The following is a 21,564-nucleotide window of genomic DNA, read 5'->3' as shown; positions in this document are numbered from 1 at the left end:
GGGTTCATAATGCATTGTAAAAACGCTTTGAGTAGCATTTATGCTAGAAAAGCGCTAAAACAGTCATTATTATTATTATATTATTGTAAAATAATGTTCATACTCAAAGGAAGATCTTGTTACAGGAAATACACCTGTGAAATATAAAAACACTAGTAATAACTGTTCAAAAGTTATGACTTAGGTTACAGTTTTTAAAAAGTGGATGAAATACCTATGTCAAGGTCAAATCATTTAAAGGAATGGTCAAGATTTATGTTTAGTATTTTTGTAAAAGTAGGTCAAGCTGTAAAGTCAATGTCATGAGATAAAATATGGTGGTACCAATAGAAAGGTCTTGTCACATGGAATACACCTGTAAAATATAAAAATTATAACTTATGAACCACACAATACTAGTAGTTATTGTCTACGTAAACGTTTACAAAAGACCAAAAGAAAGCATAGACAAACAGACACTCAGACAGAGAGGACCAAAAAATATCCCCGGAATTTTTCGATCCAGGGGGCGTAAAAAGAATTATTGGATAAAATTCACAGAGGAACAAAATTAGCATATTTACATACAAGGCACAGCGCTAGCAGTCGTTGTATGTTACACAAATTATATCCTTCCTAATGTTGACAATGGTGCAAACAAGTATACAGAAAAAGATGGCGAAGGGGTGTGGTTAAGTCACAAGAAGTCCTCCTTGTTTACACTGATATTTCAGAAATTCACAGGGCAATACAAAATGCCCAAGTTTTCCTTTTTACTTTTCATGAAATGCCCAATCATTATGAGAGAATTAAATATGAATCTGCACAAAATATTACACATTATAATTATACAAAAATAAAATTATTTATACATCTTACTACGAAGTCGATTTTTCCTTCTTGCCATTGCAAACATTGAAACCACAACTTTATCTCAACTTGATTGTAGATAAAAGAAACTTGAAGCTTGGAGAAACATGCTTTTCAGACGAACAATGCCATAATTCAAAGGGACGCCGAAAATGTTCAAACAATCGCTGCGCATGTGAAGAAAGATTTATAGGATATACTTTTATGGATAAATGTGTTCCTGGTTTGTTGACAACATTGTTATATTTCGTATATATTTTCCTAGTAAATGAATTATCAATTTGTTGTTCAAAGATAGGCATAAAGGTTCACATTACGAACATTGTTTTCACGTCTTTAACTTTTATTATCTTTTAAAATTATTATTTTTATTCGTTATTGCTAAAATATTTTTAGATTCCATCCATGAAAGAGGTGCTTCATATGGAGAAGAATGCCTATTCAGCGAGCAATATAATTTTTATGGAGGAGTCTGTTCAAGAAGCCAAACATGCTCTTGTCGACCTGGTTTCTTTTACAATACTGACAAAAAGCATTGTTATCAAGGTAATCCTAAAGGAATTAAAAATAGTCTTTTCGACTAAACTTATATATTGAGATAAACGAGCCAGTTTAAAGAATTTGTGCCCATGGCATAAGAATAAAAAACTTAAGGAAAGAAGAGGGTGTTCAGATTGGGATGGGAGTGTTTGTATCCCTCTTCCCAATCTAATGATTTGCATAATAATTGGCGGTTTAACGAACAGTACTCAAGATCAAAATCCATAAAACAATACAAAATAGGTGCAGAACAAATTAAGACACCGAAAACATTAGAGGTGGGATCAGGTGCCATACAGGAATGAACATCCCCAGCCGACCCCTCATACCCGCGGTGTGTTCTTTGTAGTGATCAGAATATAACAGGAAAATCCGTCGTCAATTCAGTGTAAAATAATGGACTATTAATAAGTATGAAAATTGTCAGTCGTCATTTGATTCAATGATAAATTGTATTTGCTAACAAGGTCATAGTATCAACCATAGAACGTAGAAAATGATGATTTTAATCTAAAATGCAGATAATTTGGTGTCATCATCTTGTTTGTCATTACGTCGTTTTAAAATATTTGACTGCTTATTCATTACAATTTGTTCGCGAGAACATATATTTTAATGTAAGATATGTACATAGTGTAATAATAGCTCATATACGACATAAGTCATATTTTCTTATTTCATATGCTAAAAACTATCAGTAAGTAAATTAGAAAATAATGATTTGCACCAGGGACATCTTACATGATAAGCGATTATCTTTTCCCTCGTCAATGGAGGAATTTCACGGTGAGAAGATTTTAATGCAAATGGTATTTCACTATACATGTTTACATCACGAGCGACATTGTTATGATTTTATTTGAAAACATTTAATAAGAAACAGTGTGTCTAGTTTAGCCTCTAGATTCTAGTTTAGCATCTACGGTAACATTTTGATTTCATAATCAATATGCTACTTTAAGGTCATCTAAAATTGCATTACAGAAGCTGAAAGGCTTCTCGAGATATCGCATGTAAACGAAAGTGTTACAGACGGAGATAAATAAAGACAGGTAGACGGACAGCTAGATAGTCAGAAAGACATCTATACTGCTGGACGGACAAACAGACAAGTAGACATTAAAATATAATTAGAATCTTACTATGTATATTACAAGGAAGTTTTTTTTTCTTATTTGTTCGAAACCCGAAAAATCTACGGAATAAAATGTGCATACTACTTTATATACATTATACTTAATTTATTAATTTATTTATTATTATTTTATCTTTATCAATTAGATGTACAGGTACTTGGCATTGTTATAGCAACTGGTATTCCTGGACTAGTTATTGGTGTTTTCACGGGATTTGTCTTAATGTTCATTACTCTAAGAAAAACATAAAGGTGAGATACTAGGCCTCCCATATAAAAATATAACCAAACATTGATCTGTTATTAGCAAATTTATAACAAACTTGGTTGAAATAAAATAAATTCCTAATTCTTGAAATGTAAAAATTGTTTTCTTTGTCAAACTGTAAGAATTGAAAAAAAAGTTTTTTTTTTAAAATAATTATCCAGTTTTAAATTATTTTACATCATTGACTTGAGCTAATTAAAATGATTTTTTCAGGAACAAAAATTTAATTATGATTATCAAGTGTTTGGTGATTGGTCCTCTGCAGTTGGAAACATCAACTTAAACGACTTACTTTTACGTTGATAATAACTCTAAAAAAGGAGTTTTGTTGTAATGGTGAATGTTCCATATCTGTTTCATTTTATTCTAATAAAATCAAACTTAAACACATTTCATTTCTTTGTTTACATTTATATTGTAAGGATTAGTATGTTATCAACCAATGATATAATTATATATGTACATGTGTATCTAAAGCACTTGCATAAAACTGATTTTTATAATATTTTTATTTTTTGAAAGACTGTAAACGTTTTCTAGTCCTCAATTAAGATTTTATATTATTATAACAAATCTCATTTTTACCAGTCGGCTCTTTCTTGAGAAATTCGGGTATCTTATTGTTTACCTGATGCAGACAAAGAGTAGAGTTTGAATGAGGTTCCATGGAGGAGTTAGCATCCCCTGTTAACTGATCATAATCATCAAGTATTCCTTCTCATGATTGAGAAAAACCGGAAAATCCGTAGTTTCAGCGTATATAAATTAATGACCAAACTACTGTATTACTTAGAAAAACGTCACTTAGCATTTGATTTTAAAAAATGTGTACATCCGTATGTGTCGTAACTTTTTTTTTCAAAAAGCACTAGTCCTAAACTTCTTAGAAACAGACCCAGGGGCAACCTTTTTACAGGGTGTTGGAGGCCAGAAATGATTAATTTTGTTTTGGTTAAATCATGCATCACTCCCAGGGACCGGAACAATGAAAAACGAATAATTAAAACACTATTTTGGATGTTTTATTATCTATTTTTTGCACCCCTTTGAACTAAGCTAAAAAAGAAATTTTTAAATCGATATTTATCACCACAAATTCAATATTTTATAGAATCGCCTCTCATTGCGTATCTTTATCCACATAAATATGCTACTTCTACAGTTAATACATTAAAATGTCAACGATCTTCATCTGTAGAAGATACATCCTCCAGAGCTGACATCATTACACTATTGTTCCTAAAATACAGCAAACATGATCATGATTAGTAATATGTAAAAAAAAAAAATCCAAATTCGTTCTCTATTGTTTCGTTTAAGTTCAACTGCTCAAACGGTGTAACGGACGAAACGAACTGCCACTAGTATAACTAGCAACATAGAATATGATCAATGGATCTGGATGAATAAAATGTTCTCTCCACTTACACAAGTTTTTTTTTTTTTACATATAATAATTTTCTCACATATCAACACATAAAAGATTAAAAAAAATATCAAACCATTAATAGTTTACTAAATCAAGTTGAGTATAGAAAACAAGAACAGATCAAAAACAAGGATCCATAGGACGGAAAAGCCGGAATCAGCAGTCTAGAAACCCTAACAAAAAATACAATTGTTAAGTATAATTTACTATAGATAACAGTAAATCAAAGTGTCAAAGTTTTCGCCCATGTTTTTCAAAGTGTCAAGGTTTTCGTCACAGTTTTTCAAAGTGTAAGAGTTTTCGTCAAAGTTTTTCAAAGTGTCAAAGTTTTCGCAAAATTATTTCAAAGTGTAAAAGTTTTCGCTAAAGTTTTTCAAAGTGTTTTGATAAAGTTTTTCAAGGTGTCAATGTTTATAAAAAAGTTTTTTTATGTGGCAAAGTTTTCACCAAATTATACAAAAGTTTTCGATAAAGTTTTTGAAAGTGTCAGAATTTTTCAATAAAAATTTTTAAAGTGTCGAGATTTTCAATAAACTTTTTCAAAGTGTCAAAGTCTTCGATAAAGTTTTTCGAAGTATCAAATTATCCAATTTTTGATAAAGTTTTTTTAGTATCAAAGTTTTCGATAAAAATTTTCAAAATCTACCTTAAACCGTACTGCAATCATGGAAGTATAAAGGAACTACATATCAAAAATAGAGAGAAAAGGAAATCCTGCGTAGATGATGGCCAACCCGAAGCAAAGAACACCCTTCATACAGAGTCTACAAGCAAGCAAAGCGCCAGTTTACAATGCCCTTTAGCAGGCCCGAAGGCAATATGAAAAAGAACAGTTTGAACATTTACAAGAAACACCAGAGATAGACATAGGGTTGTTCTACCGGACTATAAGACGCCGTAACAAGAAATCATGGACATCTCACGAACTGCATGTCAATGGAGAAATCGTTGAGTTCATGATATTATTTGGAATGCTTGGTATACACACATAAAACAAGATCAATCTTTTGATCATGAATTTGAGAATACAATATGTAAGAAGTTTCTAAAATACACGCGATTTCAAAGGATAATTGCGATAGTATAAGCGTAGTATACATAACCGCAAATGAAGTCACTTCAGCACTACGTAAAATGCAAAACTGCAAAGCTCCAGGATTTGATGGGATTGTAGCAGAACATATCACGCATGCGGAAGATATCCTACTCACACACCTTGTGAATTTATTCAACGCAGTCATGGAAACAGAAAGTTATCCTCGTCAATTTAAAAAAGGAGTGACAATTGCCCATTTCAATGGAGGTAATAAAGACAAATTAGATGAGAATAGCGATATAACTCTTATGTATGTTTTACAAAAACTCTTTAAAAACATACTATACGCAAGAATACAAAATTACAGCATCAAAAAAAGCTTTGTCCATCCTCTAAAATAAGGATTTAGACCAAGATGCGGTAGTTAAATGGCAGCATTTGTCTTAACCGAAACTGTGAATCACTATCTAGAAAGAGATTCAGATTTGTACGTAGCATTTTTGGATAACGAGAAGGCCTTCAACAGCTTGTACGTGGCACACGGGTTTGTTCTATAAACTGTTTCACATTGGTATAAATGGAAAAGGATGGCGTCTTCTTTTTGACTCGTTTCACAACACAACCTCTCGTATATTATATGATGGAAACATGTCAGAGGAATATGTTTTACAACAAGACGTTGGGCAAGGACGGGTCTTGTTCTCTTAGTTCTTTTTACTTATGATTGACGACCTTATACATAAATTAGATCATCTCAATATCGGTTTTGCGAGTTTGCGATCTTCATGTTCCTTGCGTCATCCTTGCTGACGACACCATGGAATCATCTCTGTAGATCTAGCTCTAGCTACACTTTATTTTCTAAGCGTCTGTTTATTGCAAGGTTGTGTTCCTTTTCCGATAATACTCTTCAGAAGAAACGCGGATTTTAGACTGTATTTATAAGATTATGAAAACTTAATTGGAATCAGTACATCAACAATCTCATAAACCATTCTTCTTATAATGAATGGAGGGCTTCACTTGGATATCGACCAGAACTAAATCGTTTTGCAGATATACATCAAGAACTTACACTTCATCCGCTTTGGACACTCAGCCTTGTACACCCGAAGTTTACCTGGAAACTATTCGAACTCATAAATCTTTCAATTACATATGAGACAGAAGAAGTATTATGCAAATTATGCAAAAGAAGTACACAGAATATCGTGAACACTTCATCTTAGACTGTTTGAATCTGTACAAAAGCTGCGAACACCTCATAACCCTGATCGTTAATTGTTTATCAGTGAACACATATGTCGATCTCGAACACTTGCCCGAAACTACTATGGTGAATATTCTTCTAGGTTCTAGAAAGGATGGAACTATCCCAGAAGAGGAATGGACAACCTTTGTATTGTCGGTATCTTCCGGCATCACAGTAATGTTGAAGAACATGAAAACTCTTTTATAGTTAAAGATAAAAAAACTTATCGAGTTTCATTGTAAAGAAAAAAAAAGCTCATGAACTCTTTTGCTCAATGCACTTGTACATATATAATTATTTAATGCACTGTTGTCGCTAAATGTTTATCAATATGATATGACCAGTCTCTATACTGTAGAGGAAATAAAGAATGTCTGTCTGTCTGAAAGTGTCAAAGTTTTCGATAAAGTTTTTGACGACTATAGTAAACTATAGCTAATCAGCCCCCTCGCGATAACTGCGGTACTACTCTTTTGCAGGGCAAATTACTAACGTTTGGCGAAATTTTTGTTGATAGATAATAAGACAATTGCTTTTACGTCATATTTCGCAAAAATATGTCATTTTTTCCTGCAAAAGAGTAGTACCGCAGTTATCGTGAAAGGGTCTATTATAGTATTTTTTGTTAAGGAAGATGAATCCACTTCGAGCGGTCAGCTCAATTATCAGCAGTATTACATGCATATGTTAGTTAACTAGGCAAAAGAAGTAAACAGTAGTTTTAATGTTGAATCAAAACACTGATGGTACGGAACATGTCAGACAGATTGCGATTGAAATTTTCGTTGTATACACCGTCAAAAACAAAAAAAGAAATTTGCTGAATGCTGATTACATATGATTACTTCTGAAAACACATAAACATAAAAATTTTAGTCAGTATAGCAACTTTCATTGATAAAATGATCTTACTCAGAATATGCTGTGAGTTCAAATATGTGAGTTTCCATTTATAAGAAAAGGCTTTAAAATTATTTCTTCTCAAGAACAACAAAGCTATGAATTGTCATATTTATATGGGAACATCCTCAGATTGTGTAGATTAAAGTTTGTTCAAATCATAATTTCTGGGGATAGGTTGGGGCCAAAACGAATGATCAAATTTTGAAATAGAAATATACAGGAAAAGTAATTTAATTTTTTTTTCTCTTGAAAGAACAACAAAGCCACAATTGATCATCGCAGTAATGATAAGGCTGTCCGAAGGCTTAAAATGTCTAAAAAATATAAATTTTATTTTGAGCTAAATTTTAATTTCAATATGTTATCCTTGTTTGAAATTGTCGTCAACTTGAGATAACAGTTTAATCAGGTATTATAATAAAACATTTCTGTGATGTCAGATGACTGTGTTGATCATGTGACGGACATTTTTGATATTCTTAAATGTTGCACAAAAATCGCATCGGCACAAGTGCATAACACAATTATTGTGCAAAGTTTGTTACATAGATCTATTCATCGTGACCCATGGTACCTAAAAACTGCTGGGGGCAGGTTTAATTTTTTCTTCTTAAGAAAATATTTTACGATAAATTAAAATTACCAACGTAAGAAGGGGTATTTTCCACTCTTTATCGCGATTTATACAAAAACGGATAAACTACATACGATCCCCCAGCAAAATTCAGTTAGAGGACATACTTCTCTTTCAGATTCACGCAGAATATCTTCAATTTATCCTTGTCTTTCACTTGTGCTAGTCCAATATAAACACGATTCATAAATTCTAACTTTGTCTACGGAAGTGTTAGGGGAGCGTTTCAAACATAATTTTTTGCTATTGCTTGAATGTATGCATATCGAACAAATAAAAGGAATAGAGATAATCAAATATCAAATGTTAAACATTATAACAACACATACAAGCTTAAAAAACAAACCCTTCTATTGAATTTAAACACAAATCCCCATAATAAATCTACATGCCGTGTAATAATTATGACACTTTCCCCGTCATGTCAGCTCAAGTATGCAGTAACTTGACGTCATATTCTATTATGACGTCATATCTAGGTAGTTCAGAGAAGTTACTACAGTTTGAACAGTTAGATATTTTACGGACAGCCTTATCCTAGCTGCGATATTTATATGGAAGCATCCTCAGGAAATGAAGATTAAAAATTGGTCAAATCATAGCCTCCAGAGGTAGGATGGGACTTTAATGGATAATCAAGATTTTACATTTACGTATGCGAGGAATTTTTTGAAAAGTTCGTGGACTAATGTGATTAAATTAATACTATGAAGTCTAAGCTTACAATTTTTTAAGGATCATCATACAACAAAATTAAAGAAATGAGGACAGTGTTACCTTAATACAGTAAGTATTTATCAAATCATCTTAAAATAAAAAACATTATATGGTCACACGGCGCAGTCGCCATTTAATTTCATTTTTCATTGTTCTTCGAGGTCAACATTTTCTTTCTCATACACTTATCCTTGGATTTCATAAAAGAGATAATATGGATTTGATTTTACAATGCCATGAACAGCTGATTTTTATGCATATGATTAAGAATTTTTGAAGATCCATGAGGTTATGAACTACGACGATTCTCGCCGGTGTAAAAACGAATGATGACTACCATATGCATCGAATAATGACCGGGGTCATTTTTCAACGACAAAAAATGACTCCCTATCCGTAGAAAAAAATCATTTTTTGTAGAAAAAGTGTCCTAGGGGTCATTATTTTATGTGTGCATTATGGCCAATATACTTCTTCATCATTTTTTTTTTGCCCCCTAACAATTTCAGCTTTAATTCACATGGAGTCATTTTTCTACGGAGGTCATTTTTCTTCACGCGGGTTCTGCAAAGTTCAGGGTGGTGACACTTTTTCTACGGGCAAAGGGTCATTTTTCTTCGTCGAATAATGACCGGGGGTCATTTTTCGCTTTCGAAAAATGACCCCCGGTCATTATTCGATTGGGGGCATTATTCGTCTTTATAGGCATATTTCATGAGGCGCGTTCGCGCTTCATGATAAATATGCCGGCGTGAATCGCTGTAGTTCATATACCTCATAAATCTTCAGAAATTACTACTCATGATCAATGTCACTTTTCGACGGGACAAACTTTGAACACCCTTACAAAAAATCGCCATGAACTCTTACATCTGTCCTTTGACTAATCTTTTTTGGCATTTATAAACAAGTTCTTCGAATTAACTTTATTATCCCATTTAAATATTTCCTAGATCTGTGCCTGTTTTTGCTATAGCTAGGGGTTGAAACTTTATAGATACGTATCCCCTTTAAGACGTCATTATACTACTAATTTGTTTTGATTTTTCATATATAATTCACTACAAAATTTAAAAGAAATAGGGTAAAGATTGCAGGTTTAATTTACGGTACAATTGCGTTATACTGCATGACAGAATCAACGGAATATTTGGATGACAATGCTTATTTTAAAAAAAAAACTTTTTTTCTCAGTCGCACTTCGGTTGAAAAATGTAACTTTCGAGGTTGCGACGATGGACATACCATAACTTTAAAACACATCAATAACTCATTGAATCACAAAACTAACGATGTATAGTTAATTTAAAAAAAAAATAAAAAAAAAGATGCTGCTAATTGAACGTAGAAAAATTCAATATATCTTAATTTTAATTCTATACGCTAGTTCACGAACTTTCTGAACAACCCTCCTATTTTGATACATCTTTTAGGAACTTCTCAAGAACAACAGAGTCATGAGTGGACATATTGATATGGAAGCAACCTCAGGTAGTGTAAATTTAAATCTATTCAATTCATGCCCACTTTGGGTAGGGTGGGGCAACAACGGACGATCAAAGTTTGACATAAGAATATATAGGAAAAATCTTGAAAAATGTTCTTTTGAAGAACAGTAAAGCCATAAATAGTCATATGGGAGCAACCCCAGGTAGTGAAGATTAACACTTCTTTAAATCATTACACCCAGGGGTAGGATGTTGCAAAAATGAAATTTTGAACTTTAAGGAGGAAAGGCCACAGTAAGTCAAAGAAATATGTATGCATCCTTAGTCGATTTAAGTTAATTCAAATTATCCTCCTTTATCCCTTTCAGGGGGAGTTTAGACCACAGACATTTTAGCTTTTCAAAACTGGATTAATTTTTCTTTTTTCCCAGCCACATGGATTAGCTGAATGATGTGGTCCATGGGCCTCTTGTTGTCAGTGATGGATTGCTTATTTGATTGTATTCCCTCCCGATAATTTTTCACTCATATGGAGACCCCAGAAACGAATTGGAGGAAAATCACATCAAACAGAAATCACACGTGATTTTGCTTATTTCAAGTTTAATCTATCACTATTTATGATCTACAATGGATTTTACTTCATCACTATCATTCTAAACCTTATGTAACGTCAGAACTGCGGAATATAAAATCTAAATTCATTGAATAAACATATGATAAAGAGGGAAACTTGAGATATTATATTGCAACCCTTTCATAATTTAAACGTACCTGTTTAATTGTCCAAATCTTTTAAGGATAAGATACATTGTGATAAGGCCAACCAAAAGACCAACAATTAAACCAGAAAATGCAGATCCTACTGCAGCGCCAAGTATCCTTTTAACTAAAGAACACAAATCATAGCAGTCAAATGAATAAATGTGTATCTCTGCAACTTAATACTAAAAATCAAAACCATAAAAATATGACTTTCTTTAAAATAAAAATTATAAACACACCAACATTTAAATTAAAACATGTTTATCGATTAAAAGATTTAAATTTAATTATAACTATCAAGAAAAATAAGCAAAAGTGCGAAATATCTTCTTTCAATATGTTTTGATATGATAAATTAAAAAGTATTAGCATTATCTTGAAATTGTAAAATCATTCCCTGCACTCAATTACATGTAAATAACATGATAATGAAAAAATCCAATATCTTAATATGAAATATCTAAAATACAGACTTCCTTATTTTCAGCATAAATGAATGTAAATGTAAGTTACCTTTGTCTGATGACGGCTCTTTGTTTCCTTGAAGAAAAAAGACAAAAATTACAACTTTTATTACAGAAAAAATAAGAGTGATTGCAAAATTGTGTTGATAATAAAAGTAATAAAAAACACAGGTTCATCAGTACAGAGGATTTAATCATTTTCATAAGGACATATTTATTTTTTATAAAGAATTCACAAGTGCATGCTTTACGTATGAGCATTTTCTAAAACGAAGAATTGACAAACTGGTTGATGAAACAATATTTTTAGCATTCTCGTTTCAAGTCATCATTAGGTAAGTTCTATGGTCGATACATGTACAATGACCTTGTCAGCAAATACAATGTATTGAGTCAAATGTTCACAGTGTGTGTATGTGACCAATCTGCAAGGGATGCTCTCACATCTGTGCTCTGTGGCACCTGTTCCCACATCTGATGTTTTGGAGGTCCATGTTTGCTTTGTTCCTATTTTGAATTGCATGTTTCGATCTTGCATACTGTTCATAATACTCGTACTAGTAAACAAACCTTTCTTTTTCAGTAGGACTGACCTTCATAACAAATTTTCTCCTCGACATTGTAAATTTGGTTATTTTTACAGGCGCAGGTTTTGTTTCTTGAACAAACTCCTCCAATAAAAATGCACTGTTCGTTGATTTCGCATTCTTCTCCATATGGAAGGCCTTTTATAAAGAAAGTCAGGTAAACGTAAAATCAATATAATATTTATGTTGATAATAATACAAATAATAATGCAGCAACATGTTATAAAAATATTTAATACATGTATAACATTAATTTTATTTTAAAAGAGGCTGATTTCAGCTGATTAGCTACATGTATGATCATCTTGATGAAGGAGAAATCAGTTTAGTATTGAAAAGTTTAAATATAAACATGTATACATTTATGTATTTGGTCATAATTACTTAAGGGGAATGGTATGATGAGAATAAAATTCGAATCTACAAAAACTGAAAATGATATATATAAATTTCTCTTAATAATTGGTTATGAAGTTTTTCAAGATTTTACTCTGCACGTTTGATCTTCTTTTGCGGCCCGATTCAATTCCAGTGGGCGTGGTTTACATAGTCTCGATTCTACACTACATGAAAATCCTTAATAAATATTTCACTAGATAGACTTTTCTTTTCTTCAATCGTCGATTATCTGTCGGGTCCCTGGACAAACCTTAATCTATACTACTTGAAGGGATTCAAAGTAAAACAAGACTTTTGCAATCCAAAAATCTTTCTAATTTGATCCATTTTAAAAATCTTTTTCATGTTTTTAATAGTACAATTTTGATATTCGGGGCATAAAGCAACTTTTTGAGTTAGTGGGGAGCTATAGCTATTCACAACCCTATATCTGAGCAAAAAGAAAACAAAATGATAATAATTAAAATAAACTTTTCAAAAGTGAGGGGGGATCCAAACACACTAGTAATATGACAAAACTGAAATAAAATTTTAGTCGTCTTTACAAAATTGAGAATAATATTTCGTGAAAGGGATCTTTTAAAAAACTTATTTTTAATTTACTCACAGAATTTACAATTATTATATTTTACTATATTTCAAAAAGTCGGGGGAGGGGGTGTCTCTTTATCTGAACAAACATTAACAAGTATACCGTTTGGCAATTTTCTTATTAAATTGGATCATTAGTTTTCAAAAGAGAGTCGGAAATATAAAGCCAAAACAAACAACAAAGACATCAACAGCAACAATGGATAACGTACAATTTTTGATCATAAAAGACTCACGTGAGTGTTTGACTCAGGTGAGTTAAAAGCCTATAAAATGGGATTTCCCTCGCAATGTTCATTGTTATATAGAAATACTAATAGTAGCATCTACAAGTTGAAATTTATACTGATAATTTTACCCAACAAATGTGAAGATATTTACCACGTACCACGAACACATTGGTTATAATATTCAATATATCCTTCTTCACACAAACAGCGATTCATTACACATCTAAGTAAACTGCTTGTGTTGTGGCATTGTTCTTCGGAAGTGCATATTTCTCCAAACTGCGCATTTGTCTTATCTACAGTTTTTTTGAAAACATTTTTGATTAATTAATCATTCTGTCTCAAACTTCTTAAAACAATGCATAGAACACAGTCAGTTTCACATTATATGGTTGTTAAAGTCTTTAAAAATACATATTATATATTGCAAAAGTTTACTCATAATATTACTCAATTTCTTTACATATCATATACACTGTACGTACGGTAAATGTTAAAATCGCAGTGTCCTTGTATTTTAACATATCTATGTGGTCGAAAATTATTGCAACAGAACGGTTGTGAGAAATAGAAAAATCCAATTTCTTTCCCTAGAGGTTTGGGTGGTTTTCCCCAAAATGAACGGATATAACACCTATCATTTTCGTTCTTCAAGCGAACAACAGCTGTCACAGAACACGGAATCGTACAATTGCCATCATCTTTAAAAATAAAACTTTGTTAATTTATCATTATATACAAGTTTTGTCTGTAGAATAAACAGACATCAAGTAAACATGAAGTCAGGTGCAATGCAGTAAAAATACTAAAATTTTGGAAACATAACATCTCACGAAAACAAGTTTTAAGAATTTATGTAAAGAATTCATATTTTTTTTCGTTTTAAGTGAATAATTTTCTCATAAATATTGTTTTTTAATATATTTTTTTCAAGATAACAAAATTACTTTGGGAATGAAATCAATAAGATTTTTTAGGATGCAGCGTTGGCTCATGATTATTACTCTGTTTTTGACACTTCTTTCAGTAAATTATTTTAATTAACCGAATTTCCTTTTTTTCTTCTGGAGACATTAGGGATGCAGTACGTGTGTATGTGATTGTGTGTTTGAGAGTGTTTGTGTGAGGTTGTAAGAAAGGGAGTGCATGTACATCTGTGTCTTATTGAAATATACACAATATATCAGGATTATTGCGTGAATTGAAATTAATGAGATTCACTACACATATATGCGATATTTGTTGATAGCAACGGAACAGAGGTTTCACAAAGAAAATAATTTCATTTTCAAAGTTTATAGTCCTTATATCTTCTTTACTTAAATAGGTTTTAATGGTATGTTATTTAGGTACAAAATGAATTCAACATAATTAAAAATGTGCTTTTTTCCATGGAATATAAGAATATGATTACCTTGAGTTATATTATGAAAGTTGATATGTGTTTCACCGAGTGTGTTGCATATAAGAGGACCATTGATATTTTGTATAAGAACCAGTACATCCTGTGCGCACATCCTGAAAATAATAAAGAACGAAATGAAACTGAAATAAACACAAAAGATAATTACGAATATAGCACATTTGATAACAAAAACTCTTAACATCAAATAACAGTTCAGGTCTGGGTTTTTTTTTTCAATTTTATCAATATCTAATAATATAATCACATCAGCTTAGATTTTAAACAAAAGTAAATAATGATATTTAATATCTCTAGTCTAGAGTTATAAAGAGTCGGATGAAAAAAAATCTGAACTATATAAAGTAGAACAAACCTTATAACCGGCAAATAAGACTGTCGATGCAACTGAGATTTTGTTTTTCGCTATGTCAGAGACTTAGGCATTCGCAAGAAAACGAAATATCACTGCTCAATGGTACTTAGTGCTGAGAATAGGACACAATTTGCAGCTTTCCACCAGCAAGTGGTGGCGTATCCAGTATGAGTGAAAAAAATCTCTTGAGGGACGTTAAACAAGAAAGCAAACAAACAAACAAAACTATTTCGGTTTCCGTTTTGGCTATGCCATAAATATAAAGCTATTACTTCTTATAACACAAAAAAGATTAAGACAATGATTTAAATTTTAATCATTGTGCAGCCTTCGCGGTAGAGCGCTAGCTAAGTGATCAGAGAGTCATGGGTTTGAGTTTTAGCCTCAACTTTTCCTGAACAATGCGCTCTGCCGACACTATGAAGTGAAACTGCGAGTTTTTCAGATGAAATCTTAACTGAGACCCCGTGTCACGTACGGTATGCCTTGGCACTACTGAGATTCCTCACTTCTTAAAGGCCATGAGTGTCGAGTAAAGGTCCAAATTTAAGGCGCTTCATAGTTACATTGTAAACTCTTCGCTGGTCGATGCGATGACCTTGTCAGCAAATACAATTTATCATTGAGACAAATGCTGACTGACGTATTTCATACTAATTGTTGATCCATTATTTATACAAAGGTGTCAGCAGGGTATGCTCACTCCTCCATGGCACCTGATCCCATCTCTTATGTTTCGGATGTCCGTGTTTGTTCTGCTCCTAATTTGTATTGTTTTATGGACTTTGATATTGAATACTATTCATTATCTCAATATCCTTCTTCTTAAATGGAGAATAAACAACATACATATACATTCCTATATCCTTGTCCGAGAAAACGTTTAAAACCGACCATATATGATTAAAACTGCTACCTCATGATCATATTTTGTTGCATTAATGATTTAGGCCCTTTACAGCATGATTGCAAAATCTAAATAGTATGTGTTGTTTAATAACAGTGTAACAAATGCTTGAATTTGGTGGGTTAGGTTATTTTGGCTGTCATGTACGGCAGATAGGGAAAGAAATGACAACTAATTAAAAAAAATATTGCGATCGAGAACATTGATTCGATTTTTTAAAAAAAGAATATTAATTTATTGTATCCTATTAGGCTTCAAATTCCGGAAAATATTTTTGATGTAAATTTCGATGCTGTCTCTAGAAGTTACTTTAAAACAGTATCAAACTTTATAAGTATTTCCAACATGAATAATATTGTTTAAAAAAGGTCAATTGGTGCTTTACGAGTCATACCCGGTATATCTTTTGTATTTCTAAGGACACGGAACGAAAAAAAGGTATTGTCGAAAAAATGACCTCGTCAGCAAATGCATCTTATTATAATCTTAAATGCTGACTTTTGTTATTCTTACTTATTGTTTCGACATTATTTAGACACTTAAATGTAGATGAATTTTTTTTTTGTTATTTTCCAGTCGTAACAAGGAAGACATGACCGATTTATATGGGATGCTTATTTCACCTGAAATATGGCACCTGATCCCACCTCTGATGTTTTTTAGGTCTGTGTTTGTTCTGCGCATATTTTAATGGCCTTTTGAGCCTACATACTATTTGTTATCTCCATAGATATCATATTGAAAACAGTGAAATTTGATGGACCATGATAGTAAAAGGTTCAAATATAATACATTCATTTTGACTCAAAATCCAAGAGACCCGTGGGCATCCGGGTTCGAATAGGTCCTCAGTACCCCCTTGCTTGTCGTAAAAGGCGACTAAATGGGGCGGTCCTTCGGATGAGACCATAAAAAACGAGGCCCCGTGTCATAGCAGGTGTGGCACGATAAAGATCCCTCCCTGCTCAAAGGCCGTAAGTGCCGAGCATAGTCCTGAATTTGCAGCCCTTCACCGGCAATGGTGATGTCTCCATATCAGTGAAATATTCTGGGGAGGGACGTTAAACAGTATACAATCAATCAATCAATCAAAATCCAAGACTTGTGTTATGATTACCTTAGAAGTGAGACTTGTTGGAAACAACAGCTATCGAATCATCAAGCAAAACATAATCCACATGTCGAAGACTATGTAATTTTTATGAAGTAAAATGAAACATAAAGACTTACTGTTGAGCTAGGTGATTTTATATACATGATTGCTATATGAAAAAAGTAAAGCTGTGCTAAACATCCACAAAATGACATTTTTATGATATTTGTTGTCAAAGGAAATACCTCCAAGCACTATATTAATGCATATATTTAGCATAATTATTTGGTAATTATTCCTTACATCACTGGTTTGATTCCAATAGCTCTATAGGATACGCTGATTTGAAAGAAGCATACACATAAAAGACTGTGTAGGGCTTTTCCTGAAAAGGTAAAAAAATAATTGAAAAAATATCATAGATTTGTTAATAAATTTATCTATAAATATTTCTGTAATCAACTGACAGTTTTGCTGAATTTTGCTGAACATAAAACACAGAAGAAACTTATCTGTTTAATAATAAAAAAATGTTTTGAATACCACTAGTATTTTGAAAAAGAATCTGCAACTTCAAACTTATGTATTTTTTATATATATTTCTTACATTGTATTGCTTAAATAAGTTTGTACGGATATAGTTTATGTATTAAATACAAACTTTTACCCGATCTCCATGTGTAAGAGGTAGACATTTCCCTTTATAAGTTATCTTCACTTTCTTTCTTTTAACTTATCTTTCTTATTACGACTGACTGCTTCTTACAGGCCCTCTGAAACATAATATAAAGCTTTCCAGTTTTACTTTGAGGTAAAAACATTACGTTTACAGATAATAGTTTTGTGTACCTTTTTGGAAAATGTTTAAGTACAGTATTTAAATATTTGAAATATATCTATTTACTCAGTGGACTTATATGAGGCATTATAGAAATATTTCCATTCTATTTGTTTTTTGTGTGATAACTCTTTGGAAATTATATTAGTAGATTGGATTTCTTGATTATTTTTCTGGCATGCAAATTTAGCTAAGCAATAGACAGTCTAATGTGCATTTTCAATTTCGTGTGTTTTTCATTGTGTCAGACAATAAGGAGGTCTAATATGCATGTAAATCTCGCTAGGTTTTTGTTGTTGTTGTTGTTGTTTAACGTCAGTAGGCGTTGACTATTAAGGACAGATGATACAAACAATTTTTTTCTTTGAAAAAGATTAAATATCATGTCACAAGTTAAGAAAAGTGGATGGTTCTTAAAATTTTTTCTCCGAAGAACAGGAAAATGAAATTTATTTGGAAAATATTATTAATATTTCAATATAAAAACGAAAATAGACAAATCACACCCAGTAAAGGTTTACAGGTGAAAATAAATTTCAGAATATGTTATCCTGGCGATAAAAGTGTAATATAAACCTTAGAAAAATATACCAAGCCAGGTGAATTTTAAGAGGAAGATCGAAATGACAAAAAATTGGCAATATCACATAGGCTGATTTTTACCATTTAGCTTTTCCTAATAAAACTTACCTGGCTCGGTATATTTTTCTTAAGTTTATATTACACTTTAAGCAACATAACATATTCTGAAATTTATTTTCACCTGTAAACCTTTACTAAATGTGATTCGTCTATATTTGTTTTTTCATTGAAATATTACTAATATTTTCCAAGTCTTTTTCATATTCTAGTTCTTCGGAGAAAAAATTCTAAGAACCATCCACTTTTCTTAACTTGTGACATGATATTTAATCTTTTTCAAAGAAAAAAATTGTTTGTATCATCTGTCCTTAAAATTGAGATGGGATCGATGCCTCGTGTAATCCTATTGATATTAGACTACATTTTTTAGATCTAAATTTACGATTTTATTTCACAATGAAAAGTAAATTTGTGGAGTCGCTGTCAAGTTAATAGAGTATGTCAGGAACATCAACAATCGTTTGAAAAATGGGATAATGTATGCAGAACGGGCTCTGTCTTATCGTCTCAAGCCACGGTCCGGAGTCCGCATATATAGCTCTCTCCTACCCGTGGCTGCTTGATCACAAAGTGTCGTAATCTTGAATATCTACGCCTCTCTACTGTGACGTCATATTCAGTCAGTGGCAAATTTTGTTTCCATCGCAATCCAAATCAACAACTGACGTCAACAGTATACAGGAAATATTTCCTATACTGAGATTGGATATTGAAAGGTCGCGATAAGTTCATCGTCCGACTATTCTTTACTCGCATTGGTCAATTTTTTAATGAGCTTCGACGAATTCTCTCCTCGTTCAACCACGGCCAGATGGGAGAGGAGCGTACATTTTGGCCGTGGTTGGCGACGATGGCTCTGTCCGTTACGCAAATTATCCCATTTTTTCAACAATCGTAATCCCCAATCATATTCCATTAACTTGACAGTGATTTTTTAAATCAATCAACAATAAAAAGGTAACACATTAACAAAGGATTGACATATCCATGTATACAATATCTATTTAGGGGTGTTGGAAGGAATTTCAATTGTAAAATGAAAACAATTTTACAAAAAACAAATTCATAATTAATTCAGGGGTATTCCAATAGTGAATTGAAATACATTGCAATTTTACCCATGAATTATGAATAGAAAAATCAATATTCAACCATATTTTATTTATAAGATTGTACTTTATTTTATTATATACCCATCAATTTCCTTGTTTTTGTTACTGTGTTTATTTTACAGAGTTTGATACGATTTTCCAGATCACCACACTGTGGTTTTCTGAATCCATATCACCACTCTCTGAAACTGATGACGTAGTACGCAAAAACATGACGTTATTTTTCTTGCGCGTTAAAAAGTCCCTTGTTATTATGCTTTGTTTTATGGATAAATATTATACAATTGATCTCTAAAGTTTTATTCTGCTATATTTAGCTAGTTATAAGGGGGTATATAATAAATTTATCATTATAACAGTAACTTGATCCGAAGAGCCGTATCACGTCTCGTTGACAGGCTCGGATCATCAGATCAAACTCGACGCTTCGCGTCTCGTCAGATCTGATGATCCGCGCCTGTCAACTCGATGTGATACGACCCTTCGGATCAAGTTACTGTTTTAATAACATATATGTATCATCTTAGTTAAGTTGTTAGGCGTTTGTTTATATGATATACTTTTTTACGGAATAGGGAGGCTAAGCCTTTGACCGTGTACGTCTACTTGTGGATGCAAACCTAGAAGTGGTTTTGCAAGTACGGATGATTACCGTAATGTTCTGTTTAACAAACTGTACGTTTTCCAGTACATGAAAAACGTAACTTCAGCAAGATACTTTACAATCCATTTGTATAAAAAAATTCATGACTTTGATTAAGAAAGATACAGTGGATGTACGTAGTAAATTCTCACCTCCATATTAAACACCCCCTGCAAAATACTTATTATAATAATTTGAGTGAAAGAAGCTACAAGCTCCCACCTCTGTTGACTTACGCGTTGTGTACAAATTGTAGAATTATAGTATGTAACACTGATTACGTAAATCGCTGTAAATCAGGGGATTTTTCTACCTACAGGCACACGTAGACGTACACGCCCATCTGCTTCACCTCTCTTATATCTCGTATATCTGGCCGATGTATAGGGCTCATGTTGGGTTTGGAAAAGAGGGATGTTTACTCCTATACTAGTAATCTAGTCCTACCTTTGGTATTTCCATAAATCCGTATTTACGCCCTCTGTAGACATTTGTATCGTTCAAATCTTTAGGATCGTTCACTGTCCGAGATATTGAGCAGGCTTTTATTAAAACACTTTTGTAAAGATATCATGATAAAAAGTATATTAACTGTCCTTTTTCAAAATATTAAATGAAAACATTTATAAGTATTAAATATCTAGGCACCTAGGGTGAGCTCGCTAAATGTTATGTTCCAAGATATGATTAATGTGTCAATGTATTTAAGTTTTGCACAAAAATTAGCTATGTATTACTTTTGTGAATTAAACGATAAAACATGCATAAAAAAGAAAATGTTTCTATCATCTAGTTTATTTAGGTTGAGTCGTTTAATAAATTGAAAAATTCAAGTTTTATTATATAATAGTATAATATCTCATCCTGGTTATGCTTTAGTCTCAGAAATAGGTTTACATACCAGACAGTTTATTCCATTTTCGTCAAAATATTTTAAATGGATTCTACGTCTTTCTTTTTAGTTGTTTACATTTGCTTCAAAATGTGGGTCATATCCCAAATGCATTGAACCGACACGATGTTCGTTTAAAAGGCTGGTGTATTTCCGTACATTAAAAATTAAAATCGATAGAGTTGACGCATCTTCTAAATAAACTTTTTTGGGTGACACAAAGAACCAATTTCCACGAGGATTTTTCCCCAACAAGATCAAACACTTTCCTTTTTATTTTTTTCAAATTGCACCTACATTCTCCAAAATTCAAAATTAGTAGCTTGTCTTGCAAGCATGTACTTCCCGACCAATATAAATTATGTTAAAGAAACAATATTTCTATTTGCTTGTGCTTTTTATACATCGTCTT

General features: G+C 32.2%; 1 protein-coding gene and 1 long non-coding RNA gene across 6 annotated transcripts; one reads left to right on the top strand and one right to left on the bottom strand.

Moving 5' to 3' along the window:
- Positions 1 to 934: 934 nt before the first annotated feature.
- On the top strand, positions 935 to 3,220 carry LOC134270285 (uncharacterized). The gene is made up of 4 exons (XR_009992768.1): positions 935 to 1,072; positions 1,246 to 1,395; positions 2,671 to 2,776; positions 3,006 to 3,220. It is a non-coding gene; the product is annotated as an uncharacterized LOC134270285 (long non-coding RNA).
- A 576-nt stretch (positions 3,221 to 3,796) lies between these two features.
- Positions 3,797 to 21,398, bottom strand: LOC134270288 (uncharacterized). 5 transcript variants are annotated; one of them, XM_062752477.1, is made up of 11 exons: positions 21,162 to 21,278; positions 20,708 to 20,816; positions 17,687 to 17,798; positions 17,329 to 17,410; positions 14,662 to 14,765; positions 13,733 to 13,948; positions 13,406 to 13,543; positions 12,034 to 12,165; positions 11,490 to 11,516; positions 10,986 to 11,100; positions 3,797 to 4,031 (listed from the first exon to the last, which is right to left on the bottom strand). In XM_062752477.1, the coding sequence occupies exons 3-11, from the start codon at positions 17,718 to 17,720 to the stop codon at positions 3,971 to 3,973; spliced, it is 909 nt and encodes a 302-aa protein (XP_062608461.1). In that variant the 5' UTR covers positions 17,721 to 17,798; positions 20,708 to 20,816; positions 21,162 to 21,278; the 3' UTR covers positions 3,797 to 3,970. The 5 variants fall into 5 exon arrangements, with proteins under 5 accessions (XP_062608461.1, XP_062608464.1, XP_062608465.1 ...); XM_062752480.1 differs by having other exon boundaries at positions 17,693 to 17,798; XM_062752481.1 differs by lacking the exon at positions 13,733 to 13,948 and having other exon boundaries at positions 21,162 to 21,398.
- Between the last annotated feature and the right edge of the window lie 166 nt (positions 21,399 to 21,564).

Source organism: Saccostrea cucullata, unplaced genomic scaffold, assembly GCF_032062105.1.
Source record: "Saccostrea cucullata isolate Sc308-1 unplaced genomic scaffold, CSIRO_AGI_Scuc_v1 ctg4859, whole genome shotgun sequence".
NCBI lineage: Eukaryota > Metazoa > Mollusca > Bivalvia > Ostreida > Ostreidae > Saccostrea > Saccostrea cuccullata.
The sequence above is the reverse complement of the archived record's forward strand: the minus strand, read 5'-3'. Positions and strand labels throughout refer to the sequence as shown.

Bases quoted from the DNA above. Each gene is read 5' to 3' on its own strand.
- LOC134270288 (XM_062752477.1), bottom strand. From the start codon at position 17,720: ATGTCTACCTCTTACACATGGAGATCGGGTAAAA. The intron at 14,766-17,328 runs GTAAGGAATAAT...TATTATTTTCAG, and splicing joins ATTGGAATCAAACCAGTGAT to GATGTGCGCACAGGATGTAC. The intron at 13,949-14,661 runs GTAATCATATTC...TTATTTTTAAAG, and splicing joins CTTTCATAATATAACTCAAG to ATGATGGCAATTGTACGATT.